This window comes from Sardina pilchardus, chromosome 10, assembly GCF_963854185.1.
Source record: "Sardina pilchardus chromosome 10, fSarPil1.1, whole genome shotgun sequence".
NCBI classification, from domain to species: Eukaryota; Metazoa; Chordata; class Actinopteri; order Clupeiformes; family Clupeidae; genus Sardina; species Sardina pilchardus.
In genome coordinates this window covers 28,794,132-28,809,131 of record NC_085003.1, presented here as the reverse complement: position 1 = coordinate 28,809,131, position 15,000 = coordinate 28,794,132, and the positions used below count along the sequence as shown (strand labels likewise).

The 15,000-nt window shown below is 49.8% G+C and overlaps 1 protein-coding gene across 1 annotated transcript in view; it reads right to left on the bottom strand.

Moving 5' to 3' along the window:
• b4galnt4a (beta-1,4-N-acetyl-galactosaminyl transferase 4a) overlaps nucleotides 1–15,000 on the bottom strand; it is a 155,603-nt gene that overhangs the window by 13,420 nt on the left and 127,183 nt on the right. Inside the window, exon 9 of the mRNA XM_062546509.1 lies at nucleotides 5,192–5,258. Coding sequence (XP_062402493.1) covers nucleotides 5,192–5,258 — 67 coding nt within the window. The remainder of the gene's footprint in view (nucleotides 1–5,191; nucleotides 5,259–15,000) is intronic.

Here is a 15,000-nt window from a genome sequence, read left to right as displayed (position 1 = left end):
TCCTCATCCAGTCGTCCCCTCATTAGGATGCACTGATCGCACCCTTCCTCCTCTAGTCGTCCCCTCGTTAGGACGCACTGATCGCACCCTTCCTCCTCTAGTCGTCCCCTCGTTAGGACGCACTGATCGCACCCTTCCTCCTCCTCTTCCTCCGCCTCCAAGAGGCCAGTCAGTGACTGTTTACATGCACTTCAGTATCCCGGGATACTGTTCCATGTATGCACACAGTATTTCTACAGTAACGGTTTCTCATGCAAACGCATGCAATAGACGCAATAGAGCTTTATTGTTGGTAATTGGAATACTAGTATTCAGGAATGTTAATAACCGGGTTTCTCTGTGTTCATGTAAACACCGTATCCTGAATATAATCAAAATCGGGATAAGCCTCATAACCGGGATACTGAAGTGCATGTAAACGCAGTCATTAAGACACACCGGTCGTACTTTTCCTCCACCTCTTCCTCCTCCTCCAGGAGGCCCCTCATTAGGACGCCCTGATCGCATCCTTCCTCCCTCCATCTCCTCCTCCTCCTCTTCCTCCTCCTCCTCCAGGAGACCAGTCATTAAGACACGCTGATCGCACCCTTCCTCCATCTCCTCCTCCTCTTCCTCCTCCTGCAGGAGAGGCCAGTCAGTGCAGACCTCACCCCCAGAGAGAGAGAGAGAGGGGCAAAAAGTGGGCTTAATTACTGCCATCGATTGGCGCTGGGAAGGTGAGCGGGTATGATTTATGGGGCGCTGCCCGCTCCGCCTGATAGGAGACATGCTCTTTAATTAAGACGGAGACCGCATCACCTTCCTCCCCGAGGGGAGATGGGCGCGGCGCGGAGACATCTGACTTCCCCCCCGCGCAGGAGAGAGAGAGAGAGAGAAGGAGGGAGGGAGAGAGGGAGAGGGAGAGGGAGAGAGAGAGGGAGAGAGAGGGTGGGAGGGAGAGAGGGAGAGAGAGAGATAGAGAGAGAGTGAGGAAGAGAGAGAGAGAGAGTGAGAGTGTAGCTACTAAGCTTAAGAAGAGGAGATTAAGAAGAAGCGAGAGTAGAGAGAAGGAAAGGTGAGAGAAAGAGAGAGAAACAGAGAGATGGAGAGAGATTGTGTGAGTGTGTGTGGGTGTCTGTCTATGTGTGCGTGTGTGTGTGTGTGCGCGTGCGTGCGTGTGTGCGTGCATGCGTGCGTGCGTGTGTGAGAGAGAGAGTTGGCGTGAAAGTGCCAAAAGGAGAAAGGTTAAGAATGGAGACGGGGGAAAGCGAGATGGGGAGAGAAGGTCAAGGGAGTGTAGAGAGGTGGATGAATGGGTAGACTGACAGAGAGAGATAAAGAAGGAGAGATAGAGAGAGGGAGAGAGACAGAGAGAGAGAGAGAGAGAAAGAGAGAGAGTGACACAAAAGACACAGGAGGCAGAGGCAGTTAATGAGTCGGAGAGTGAAAGAGGCACCCAGAGACAGAGAGCCTGAACGAGGGAGTGAAGAAAAAGAAGAGGAAGGAGAGAGTGGAGGAGGAGGGCAGAGGCCTGGAGATCAGAGTACACCCACACCTGTCTCTCTGACCTGTTCCTGGTGGAGGAGCGGAAGAGGAGGAGGAGAGGAGGAGAAGGAGAGGAGTACGAGACAGAAGAGAGGATGAAAGGAGGAGAAGGAGAGACAAAAGAGAAGATGAAAGGACGAAGAGAAGGAGAGGAGGAAGAAATAAAGGAGAGAGATGGAAATGAGATACAGATGAGAGGAGGAGACAGAAGAAAGGAAGAAAAGAGGAGAGAAAGAGGTGAAGAGGAGAGACAGAAGCAGAGGAGAGGAGGACAGAAGAGACAGAAGAGAGGAGAGAAGGAGGAGAGGAGGAGAGGTGTGTGTGTGTGCAGAGGGGGTGAGGAGCATCCGTGTTCGTCCGGTCTAGTTCAAATTCAGCAGAGCTGAGCTCAGGGGTGCAGAGGCAGGAACAGCTGGATCGATACGCGGCCAAAACACAGGAGCCCAGCAAGCACTTCAGAGGGCAGGGAGGGCATCCAACTCAGAGTACTGCAAGAACAGTGGTTTACACGCTAACATAAACACACGCGCACACACACACACACACACACACACTCTCTCTCTCTCTCTCCCTCTCATATACACACACCCACATATACACACAGATGTAGGCAGAAACTGAAACAAACACTCACACTCACTCTCTCTCACACACACACATACTGTACACTCATACTCAGTCACACAGTCATACACACACTCACACTCACTCTCTCTGACACACACACACACACACACACACACACAGGTCATGTAAGGTCATCCACATTATACCACAGCATGCCACAGGCGAGTGTGTGTGTGTGTGTGTGTGTGTGTGTGTGTGTGTGTGTGTGTGTGTGTGGCTGTCAGGTGTGTAACCAGAGACAGGTCCTCTGTCCCTCAGCTCTCTGCGCTGTGTGGCAGTCTGTGGCCTCGTGAGTCTGTGTCGCTTTGGATAAAGCAAGGCATCCGCTAATTAAATACCAGTCACTTTCACCTGAACATAGCACCCCCGCCGCACCCCCCCCCCCCCCCCCGCCCCCACGGAGATCTCTTACCAACACCACGCACCACAGCTTACACAACACAGCATACGTCAGTCACCACCACCAACACAGTTGCCAGGCGACCTGCATCCCACAGGCTCATCAGCCCGTCCATGCAGACCCCACCCCACCCCCACCACCCCCACTGCCCCCACCCTCATCAGCATACGCCAGGGGAGTGCTGCGGAGCAGCTAGCGCTGGAGGAGTGACGCATGTGTGTGAGGTGTTTGACTGACTTGGCGAGAGTCAACGCCATTAAGGCAGCTCGGAGGAGAGCAGGCAGGGGTGCGCAAACACAGCCGCCTGCTCCCAATCAAAGACAAGTGGAAAACAGCTTTTTGACGCTTTTTTTCTTTGCTTTTTTTTTTTGCTTTTTTTTTTTGCCAAACGCTTTCCAGTCGAGCAATCCAATTTGCTCTTACAATGTAGACGATAATGGCCCTTGCAAACAAAAACATGTCAAGAGACCTTCTCAACAAGTGCTTTTCAATTTGATTGCGCTGTGGTAAGCCCAGCGGAGAACAGCTGTTTTGGGCTATGCTACTGGGTTCGCTAAGGCTCAACTGGGGGAGAAAAAAAAATAAACAAAAATGGCTAACAGCAACCAAGGTCAGGTTTCACTCCCTCTGAGCCCGTTACTGCAGAAACATTAACCAGACATCCACAAAGAGCCACCCTGTGCAAAGCGTCTGCTACATAACCAAATGCTAAGTCATTTATTAGTAGCTTCTGATGTTCGACCATGACTACAAAGGAAAGAAATGAGCATTAAATAGTAATCAACTCATGTTTAATCCTATCATTTCATATCCACATAATTACATGTTTAAAATGTCTGCTTCTTTGTGTCTTTGATGTCCATTCAATGGCATGTCAAGCTCTAGGCCAGGAAAACAAGGCCGCTAGCAAGGCACATCCCTCTGCCGTGCATCTCTGTCCGATCCCCATGACGACTACATGGACGCAGCGGTTGGCTGCCGCTCCCATCTCTATGGCAACCGCAGTCTAAGGTCAGCGCCTAGCTCACTGACTACCGCACATTTGTTTGTGTACATAACAACCCCCCCCCCTCCTCCACACACACACACACACACACACACACACACACACACACACACACACACACACACACACACACAAACAACAGACTGGAGGTTGTAAACAATTTAACCTCACTCAAGGCACTAAAGTTTGAGGCGCTTTTTCATGAAACAAAATTCCCAAAAGATTGAGTGTCTGTGTTCAGGCTTGTGTGTGTGTTGCTTTTGTTCCCTCTGGAGCACATGAAAGGGACTCTGAAACGGGAAAGTAGAACTGCAATTGCTTCTGCTTTCTCATGTCTATTTACTTGAGACCGAACTGAGACACTTTCATGATATTTGCACAATTATGAATTGTTTATCAAAGAGAGAGCTTTATGACAGCCGAGAAACAATAGTGACGACTGAACACTGTGGAAAAGGGAAAAAAGAAATTGACATTAATTTGCCTGGTCATACAATTTTCAGCCAAAACCACTGCTGTGATCAGTCGGTCCTGTTAAGAGAATCATAAAGATGTTCTTTGTCTGACTGGAAGGGCGTACGGAGAGTGAGAGAGGCTTTGACTTTTAAGTTCCCTTTGTAACCAGAAAAAAGGAAACTGACAAAGACTTAAAACAACATACATTAGAAACCCAAACAAAAAGAGAGGAGGGAGAGAGAGTGACTGAGAAAGCCAGTGTGTGTGTGTGTGTGTGTGTATGTGTGTGTGTGTGTGTGTGTGTATGCGTGAGAGAGGGAGGGAGAGGGAGAACGAGAGAGAAATAAAGAGAGAGAGAAATACAGTGTGTGTGACAGAGAGAAGGGGGACAGAGAGAGAGAGAGAGAGAAAGAGAGAGAGAGAGAGAGAGAGAGGGGACAGGAGTGGGGAGTGGGCATGCGTCTCCAATCGCACCGCCTCTCCTCCCTAAGGGGACAGTGTCTGGTGTTGGTGCCAGCTCATTACAGGCTGATACAGTGGGACCAGACAGCATGCGGTCCTCTAATGTTGTTTTAACCGCCATGGAGCCACACACAACACTCGTTCCCTCATTACTGAGGGGAAACCGGATGTGTGTGTGTGTGTGTGTGTGTGTGTGTGTGTGTGTGTGTGTGTGTGTGTATGTGTTTGTGTGAGGGGGGCAATACTGGTTTCCTCTCTCCAATACGCCCCTCGCCCCAAAACAGCTTGGCCAATGACATTAGGGATTCAACTGCTATCCGTTGCATTGCTCCCTAATCAAGGAGCAGACTGCAGGGCGATGCACTCGGTCTCAAATGGGTGTGCTGTTTTGCGTTCATCCACTGCTGGCAGCATATGGTGGATCGCCATGACAACTTGGGTGTGGTGCACCCAAAGGCCTGAGCATGCCAGGAATAGCAGTCACTGATTATGACAACTCTGATTATAGAATGCAGCACTTTAGCGTCTGTCTTAAAAGCTTTTTTCTTCTTTTTTCTTTTCTGAAGCCCGATCCATTTCAGCTGTTTGTTGTCTGAATGACATACATGTGTGTGTGTGCGTGTGTGTGTCTGTGTGTGTGTGTGTGTGTGTGTGTGTGTGCGCGCACGCTTGTGAACCTCTTGAAGCTCTCTGTATGCTGTCTGTGGTCAGCTTACCTGTGTATAGAGAGATGTAGGCCGAGTCGATGACCTCGTACTTCAAGCCTGGCAGGAAGGGTCGCCACTGTGCAGAGGAGAACAAGACGCAGAGAAAAGCAGCGCAGATTAAAAACAGAGCCAGCGCCAGGGAGGGAGGACACAGCAGGCAGCAGCAACAACACACACACACACACACACACACACACACACACACATACACTCAAAAAACAAGACTGGAGTGCACTGGCCCTCGCAACTTTTCTGTCAGTACCCAGAATGAGCATCTGCCTCCATCTCACCCCACCCTACCCCACCCCACCCCACCCATCCCTCCCAACCCCACTGTTCCCTCCCCACCGCACCGCACCCGACTCCTGGCACCCTGACTTGGAGGGGGATGTTGGACTGTCCTACGCTTGCATATCAGTGGCTACCGGCTTGAATTCAGTGAGCCGTGTGTGTGTGTGTGTGTGTGTGTGTGTGTGTGTGTGTGTGTGTAGGGGCTGGGAGGGATGTCCAGCTTCTTCTGCCTGCCTGCCTCCACACAAGGTGACCCCCATGCATCAGAGGAGTCTTCAGCACCCCACAGGGTGTGCAGGGGCCCAGTGGGGAGGCTTTAGAGGATGGTACTTAGTGAAGAAGGACATACGCACACACACACACACACACACACACACACACACACACACACACACACACACACACACACACACACACACACACACACACACACACACACACACACACTTATGCGGAAAGACAACTCGAAAAAAGATACACACATGAACAAACGCAAACTCTACATGTAACACCTTCATACACACATACACACACACACACACACACACACACACACACCTTGTCCACTCATACGTACAAGGTAGATATGTAGTGTGGGAGGAGACAGGCAACAATTCCTTTAAAGAGACGCTGCAATTACTGTGTCACTTCTCATTAGGTGGTCGGTAATGAGGGGAGGCAGGTCATTTTCCACTGTGAGGACTGGGACCATGATAACACACCCCCACTGCGCACACACACACACACACACACACACACACACACACACAGACGCACACGGACACACAAGAACACAAACACACACACACACGTATACACGTGCACGCCCACAAACACACACACACACACGTACACACACACACGCACACACACACACACACGGACCAGGATAGATGAGTGTCCTTGTCTAAGAGAGCACACATATCATATAGCAAACCCATTCATATGCGTGTGTAAGCAGCTATGCAAACGAGCTGTTCCTGTCACCATCATCGTCTGCTCCTGCACCTTCAGCTGTATACGTGCCATGGTTCGCCTTTATTATTAATTAGTAATGGAGAACACACACACACACACTTGACCGCATTCAACGTGAGTGTGAGATACTGTACACCGGATAGAGTGTGAGTGGAAAGGCTTTAGCATGTGTGCCATTGTTTGCCAGAGTCTGGCAGCACTCAAGGTCGAGATTCCCCTTCAGGGATCAATGAAGACTGTGTGTGTGTGTGTGTGTGTGTGTGTGTGTACCTGAGCTGTCACAGCACTGCAGTTCACTTCCACAGTTCCGCACTATAGAGGAGTACACCACTTACTACTCGCTGTCCTTGCACAGTAGTTGTGATACACACTTGCGCACACATACACACACACAAACACACAAGGAAGGTGCTCCTCAAGCCAATTTCTGACTCTCATGCGGCTGCCTCTTCCAAATGAAACATTAATCCATCTTTTTTCCTCCCTCTCTCTCTCTCTTCATCTCTCCACTCCGTTCTCAGTTTACCTATCAAACCCCATGTCGAGGCCAAAGGCTCGAGCCTCCATTTAACAATGAGGAAACTGTCAGAATGTGCAAACAGCTGTTCTCACATTTCCCCCTGGTTGGAAAACGGCACTCCGCGCTACACACGTTTGATTTCATGTGTGAGTGTGAGTGTGTGTGTGTGTGTGTGTGTGTGTGTGTGTGTGTGTGTGTGTGTGTGTGTGTGTGTGTGTGTGTGTGGAGGGGATTTGCTTGGTGAGGAACATGCCAACATGTGTCTGCCTGCCTGTCTGTCTGTCTGTCTGTCTGTCTGTCTATCTCTCTGCCTGTCTGTCTGTCTGTCTGTCTGTCTGTCTGTCTCTCTGCCTGCCTGTCTGTCTGTCTGTCTGTCTATCTCTCTGCCTGTCTGTCTGTCTGTCTGTCTGTCTGTCTGCCTGTCTGTCTGTCTGTCTGTCTGTCTGTCTATCTCTCTGCCTGTCTGTCTGTCTGTCTGTCTGTCTGCCTGTCTGTCTGTCTGTCTGTCTGTCTGTCTGTCTGTCTGCCTGTCTGTCTGTCTGTCTGTCTGAGTGTCTGCCTGTCTGTCTGTCTGTCTGTCTGTCTATCTCTCTGCCTGCCTGTCTGTCTGTCTCTCTGCCTGTCTGTCTGCCTGTCTGTCTGTCTGTCTGTCTGTCTGTCTGTCTCTCTGCCCCTGACGCCTGAGAACTGTCTCCTCCTCAGCTGACTGGTGTTCCATATGGTTGCTGCACGTTGCTGCACGTTAGCTCCGCGCAGAGCCCAGCCCTGACATCATGAGCACGGGGCTGATCAAAACCATTAGCACTTAAAAGCGTCGGCGCTAACGATGAGCGCTAGCCCTCAAGTGCTTCAGTGGGAATGGGGGAGTAAGCAACCATAGACAGACAGAGAGCGAGGGAAAGAAAAACAGAATCACATTATAGAGACAGACAGAGAGAGAGAGAGGGGGGGGGGGGGGAGAGAGAGGTAGATGAGGGTAGATGTACAAATTCAGTCATAGATCCAGATGAAAGGGGAGAGAAAGAAAGGAAGAAATACTGAAAGAGAGAGAGAGAGACAGAGAGAGAGACAAGGACGAGAGAGAGAGAAGGAGTGAGAGACAGAGAGAGAAATGAAAAAGATAGAAAGAAAGTGAGAGTCACAGAGACAGAGAGAGCATGAGAGAGAGGGATGAAAAGAGATAAAGACAGAGAGTGAGAGAGAGAACGAACAAGAGAGAGACAGAGAGAGAGAGAGGGATGGAGGGAGCAGACATAGACAGAATAAACCTCTCAGTACTGCAGCAGAAGTACAAAGGTCCCTTTTGTCTCTGGTGTGTGCAAGTGTGAGCAGCCCCAGCCCCCTGGTCTCCAGCTGTGGGTGAGGAGCGTCGACACACTGTGTGTGTGTGTGTGTGTGTGTGTGTGTGTGTGTGTGTGTGTGTGTGAGTGAGTGTGTGTGTTTGTGCGAGTGTGAGCAGCCCCAGTCCCCTGGTCTCCAGCTGTGGGTGAGGAGCGTCGGCACAGAGACAGACACAGTCAGCCACGGGAAGAAAAGGCGCAGATAAAGAGACGAGCACACCGCCTCTCCTCCCTGAGCTCTACCACACACACACACACACACACACACACACACCACTCGCTCTTGGAGGAGATGGACAGACTGACAGGGAGAGAGAGAGACAGAGAGGGAGAAAGGGGTTGTGTGTTCACTGGCCCTGAAAGTTTCGCACAAAAGCCGAAAAGCCAAACGGTGAAGAGGAGGGAGGAAGTGTGTGAGTGTGTGTTTGTGTGTGTGTGTGTGTGTGTGTGTGTGTGTGTGTGTGTGTGTGTGCTTGGGGGGGGGGCATTCTCCAAGAAAAGGGAGAGCGAAAGAGACAAGGGCAAAGCAACAGCATTTCATCACCTCTCATCTCGCGCAACACACCGGGTGACATTCTGCCTTCTGTATATTGCTTCTCCTCTCCACATTCACCCCTACCCCTATCTCCTCCATACACACACACACACACACACACACACACTCACACGCACACACACATACACACACACACACACACACACACACACACACACACACACACACACACACACACACACACACACACACTTCGCCAACAGACCCCATCACCCCAGCAGTCAGCGCAGTGTCTTTTATCTCACATCTCCATTTGCTTGTTTTTCTGCACTCTCTTCTCTGTCCTTCAGAGGCATCGCAGTCGCACTGCACCTCATCACAGTACATCAGCAGCAGCAGCAGGAGCAGGAGCAGGAGCAGCACGCCTGAGACTCTCTCTCTTCCTCTCTCTCTCCCTCTCTCTCTCCCTTCCTTTTCTCTCTCTCTCCATCTCCCTCCCACTCTCTTTCTGTCTCCCTCCTCATCTCTCTCTCTCTCTCTCTCTCTCTCTCTCTCTTCGTTTTGTTGTGGTGATTTGCACTATCGTGCAAACTTTTGTTAGGTGTTGCGTTACTTTGTTATTGTTGAAGATGGCGTGTTCCCAGCCAGGGGACACGCCATCTCTCTCAATTCGTAATGGAGTCAGGTGTGTGCCTGAATCGGTAGTGGCGATAGAGGAGGTATTGATGGCAATCGCTGATAAAGTAGGGGCAGGGAATATAGGCTCTGCGTCTAGGATGAATAAAGCAGTGGTCGTTTTCTTAAAAACCCAGGACCTGGCTTGCGCTGTGGTTGAGTCTGGATTATGGGTCAGAGACACTTTTTTGCCAGTCACACCTTTGTCTGCGCCAGCGACAAAAGTTACCATTTCTAATGTTCCGCCGTTTATAGGCAACGACGCAATCAAGAAAGAGCTAGCTCGCTTTGGGACCTTTGCGAGCACGTTAACAATGATCCCTCTAGGTTGTAAAAACCCGGCTCTTAAACATATTCTGTCTTTCAGGAGACAAGTGTTTATGTTTTTGAATGAGCCGACAAAAAGTTTAGATGTGTCGTTTCGCGTACCATATATGGGGAGTACGTATATGCTTTTCGCGACAACAGAGAGCCTGAAGTGTTTTGAGTGTGGTGATATAGGCCATAAGCGTTTCGCTTGTCCACACAAGCGAACGAGCGGGGATCAGCCGCATAATGATACAACTACAGCTGGCGTTGTGGCAGCAGGCCCGGGGGAGGACGAGCCGGACAGGGAAGTCCCGCCAACACAGGCACCTAGTGGGCCGGATGATCCGGGTGAAGGTACATCTTTTTCTCATGGAGCGGCTGAGCGTGAGGAGGTATGTGAAACAGTTATTGAGTCCAGCGAAGAGCATGGGTTGGGAGGGAAGGCTACAGTCGCTGGTGGAGAGGGTGAGTGTTGTACTGAGGTAGCGAGGATGGAAGGGGAGGATGACATGGAGGACACTATGGATGAGCTGCTAAGCTCGGAGGGTTCAGACGATGATAATGATGATGGGGTTTCTGAAATGTCTGATCTGGGTCAGTTTGATTATGAAGACGGGGAAGATGTCTATACGGTGGATCAGATCAACGCGTACCTAGATGAAACGAAAGGTAGACGGGTACCAGTTGGGAAGTATTTCCCGGATCTGGATAAGTTCGTGAGGTCAGTGATCAAGGCGCGCAAGACGGTGGGGTATGACATTTTGTCGAAACAAAAGCGTTACCGCTTAAAGCAGCGCTTAACGGCAATTAGGAAAAGTAAGAAGACTGGTCTAAAGAAAGGGAAAGCTAAATGATGCACATGGGTGTTCTATCTTTTCTTTTCTGGTTCTTTTCTGTATCTCTCCTTTTCTTTCTCATGGGGGTTTTAAGAGTAGCATCCTTAAATGTAAACGGGGCAAGAGATAGAGGGAAACGGGCTTTCATTGCGGATATGTTGAAGGTCAAACAGTTTGGGGTGGTTTTCTTACAAGAAACTCACACGGATATAAATAATGAATCAGACTGGGGGCTATGGTGGGAGGGGAAACATTTCCTAAGCCATGGGTCGAATTTTAGTGCTGGTGTTGCCGTGCTTTTTTCCTCTTCGCTGACAGTAAATGTGTTAGCAACGTGGGAGATAGAGAGGGGGCGCTGTTTAGCAGTGAAGGCTGAGATTGGGGAGTCTGTTTTTGTTTTTGTTAATGTGTATGCTCCAAACAGGGGTTGTGACAGAGTCACTTTTTTTCAAAATGTTTATCAGGGGCTGCGGGGCTGCGGGGAGGATGATATTCTTGTTTTAGGTGGGGACTGGAATTGTACCATTGATTTTAGGCATGACAGAAATGGTGTGGAACCCCATCCGCCATCAGCAAGGGCCTTAGACAGAATGGTTGGTCTGATGGACCTTGTTGATGGCTGGAGGGAGAAGAATGTAGGCATAAGGCAGTATACATGGATAAGTGCCTCTGTGGACAGGCTCTACGCTGCTAGGCTTGATAGAGTTTACATATCTAGATCAGCATGGAATAGAGTATTGGGTGTTCACATCTATCCAACTTCTTTCTCTGACCACCATTGTGTAGCAATGGATATTTCAGTTGGGCTGGCGAGGAGAAGGAGTGCGTACTGGCAGTTCAACGTTAAATTATTACAGGATAGTGATTTCTGTAAAAGCTTTAGGGATTTTTGGGGGCACTGGAGGATGCAGAGGGCTTTATATAAGAACAAGTCACAGTGGTGGGAGATTGGGAAGGTTCAAATCAAGGTTTTTTGTCAGCAGTATGCCTCTTTTTCATCTGCAGCGGTTAGGAGTTCTCTTACACGTTTGGAAAGGGAGATTTTACTTTTGGAACAACAATATTCAGGTAGCAATAACTCTGTAAACGAGCCCATAAAGTCTAAACGACAGGAGCTTAGTTCCTTGTTACAGGAGAGGGTTAAAGGGGCTTTAGTTAGAAGCAGGTTCATTACTTTGAGGGACATTGATGGCCCTACATCTTTCTTTTTTGGTTTGGAGAAGAAGACTGGGCAGAATGCACAAATGCTCAGTCTCAAAACTCCTGCGGGTGGCAGCACCTCTGACCCCTCAGAGATGCGCAGGTTGGCTGTTCGTTTTTATACTGACTTGTATGCTGCGGAGGAGGTGGACGTGCAGAGCATACATGACATTCTTCAGAACCTCCCACAAATCAGTGCTCATCAGAGGGAAAGTTTGGACTCTGGAATAACTTTTCAGGAAGTGACTGCTGCTGTACAACAGCTGTCCATAGGGCGAGCTCCCGGCATGGACGGCCTCCCTGCAGACTTTTATAAGGTTTTCTGGGAGATGATTGGGAAGGACTTCTTGGAAGTGCTGCAGGAGTGGATCAGTGATGGGTCCCTTTCTGAGAGCTGTCGACGGGCGGCCCTGACACTTCTCCCCAAGAAGGGGGACCTGGGTTTGCTCGCAAACTGGAGGCCTGTGGCTCTACTTTGTACAGACTATAAAATATTTTCGAAAGTAATGGCAAATAGACTTGGGGAACACATGGACACAATAATTCATAGGGACCAGTCCTACTGTATTAGGGATCGAACAATCCAGGACAATTTGTTTTTAATTCGTGACCTATTAGATCTGGCTAAAGGTCGTGATCTTAACCTGGGAATGCTGTCGCTGGACCAGGAAAAAGCGTTCGATCGTGTTGACCATGTTTTTCTTTTTAACACTTTAAAGGCGTTTGGGTTTGGGGAATGTTTTATATCACGGGTGAGGCTCCTTTACAATAATGCGGTGTGTATGGTTAAGGTTGCTGGGGGTCTGAGCACCCCCATTCGGGTGGGCAGGGGTATTAGACAGGGCTGCCCTCTCTCAGGGTTGCTATACGCTATATCCATTGAGCCGCTGTTATGTCTACTTAGGGGTAGGTTGGGGGGTTTTAGGGCGGGGGGTTTAGAGGTGCCGGTAAAACTGTCGGCATATGCGGATGATGTGACTGTGATGGTCTGCAATGATAATGATGTGTCCTCTGTTCAACAGTCCTTAGTAGTATTTGAGAGAGCATCATCGGCAAAGGTGAACTGGGCAAAGAGTGAAGCTTTGTGGTGTGGGAGGGAGGGAGATGCGCCAAGACTTCCTTGTAACCTAAAATGGAGCCAGAAAGGTTTAAAATTTTTGGGTGTTTTTTTAGGGGATGTTGATTTTCAGTTGAAGAATTGGGAAGGGCTAGTCAACAATTTGTGTGCTCGGTTGTCTAGATGGAAATGGTTGCTACCTCAGCTGTCGTATAGGGGGCGGGTTCTGGTCCTGAATAATCTCATTGCTTCGGCTCTGTGGCACCGGATGTCGGTTCTGGATCCACCAAAGGAGTTGGTGGTGGAGATTCAGCGCATGATGGTGGATTTCTTTTGGTCAGGGCAGCACTGGCTCAAAGCTGCGGTGTTGTACCTTCCGTTGCAGGAGGGGGGCCAAGGTCTCATGGACATAGGAAGCAGAGTGGATGCTTTCCGGCTGCAAGCAGCCCAAAGGCTGCTATATGTCCCTGAGGTCAGCTGGGCACAGACTGCTTGTGCTCTGTTGAGGGAAGCCGGCAGTTTGGGCATGGACAGGCAGCTGTTTTTGATGGACCTGGGCTCTGTGGGACTTACAGGGCTGACCCCTTTCTACCAGTCAGTCCTGAGGGCTTGGACGCTTTTAAACATCCAGGGAAGGAACATTGTACCCAGTATGTGGGTGGGAGAGGAGCCCCTGTTCCATAATACAGCTCTACATGTGGTGGCTTTGCAGTCCCCCGCTTTGAGGGCTGGTTTTCTCCGGGCTGACATCACAAAGCTGAAGCATTTAGTGGTGGGGGGCTCCTGGCGCACTGCGGAGGAGGTGGCACGACTTACTGGGACCGTTTCAGTCCGGTTTGTTGCAAAGATGTTGACGGACATCCGGAGGAGTATCCCGGACGATGTGAAGTGCTGCCTCCTGTCTCCAATGGAGTGCACAGGAGAGCTGGACTGGTTCCCTGAGCTACGGGTGAGACCTGCTGTTGGACAGTGGCAGGAGGGGCAAGGTGTGCTTCTCAGTTTCGCGACACCACAGTTGGACGTTTTTGAGAGTACAAGCAAGAAGGCACTCTATCAAATCTGTGCTAAGGTCAAGAACATTCAGGCCCTCTCTGGGCTTAAGGAGTCGAGGTGGTGGGGTTTTTTGGGGCCAGGCCCTTCTCCGAAAGGCAGTTGGCGGTCTATGTACAAGAGTCCCATTCAAAAGCGAATGGGGGATCTCCAGTGGAGAATTGTACATGGTGCAATAGCTACGAACAGACACAGAGCACACTTAGAACCAGGTGTAGGGGTAGAGTGTGTTTTTTGTGGGGAGGATGAGACTCTGACACATTTGTTCATAGAATGCCCTAGGCTGGGGTGTGTGTTTCAGTTAGTGAAGGAGTGGTGTGAGCGATTGGGGGAGTTTTTTTCTTGGGGTTTGTTTATTTTTGGGCCTAAATATTCTGTAGCTAGGAAGCCACACGTGGTTCTTTTGAATTTTCTTTTTGGACAGGCCAAGATGGCAGCATGGGTGTCACGGAGGAACAGGGTCGAGGGGACAGGTATAACAGAGCCAGTGGCTCTGCTGAAACTGTCGTTGGCCACAAGGCTGAGAATTGAGTACAACTTTTTTCAGTTAGTTGGGGATCTGGAGTCTTTCAATGAAACATGGGGGGTTGAGGGTTGTATTTGTGCACTGGGTGAAGAAGGGGAATTAGTGTTTAATTTTTGAACTATTTCAATGGTGACTGATACTGTTTTGGTCTGTTTTTGGTTGTTTGTTTGTTTTGGTGGGTTTATTTTTGTCAAATTGTGGGGGTTTTGGGTGGGGGGGGGAGTTTTGTTTTTTTTTAACATGGGCCGGTTTTATTGCTGTGATTTTCCTTATTGACTGGCAATAAAGGAAACTCTAAAGTCAAGTCTCTCTCTCTCTCTCCTTCCCTGTCTCTCTACCTATCCCTCTCTATCTCTCTCTCCCCCTCTCTCTCCCTCTCTCTCCATCTCTCTCCCCTTCTCTCTCTCTCTCCCCTTCTCAATCTCCTCCCCTCCTCTCCTCTTCCCTCTCTCCTCCTCCTCCCTCTCTCCTCCTCCTCCCTCTCTCTGCTGGTGTGAGAGGAGATGGAGATAGATGACTGCAGGTGCTGAGAGGCTCCCC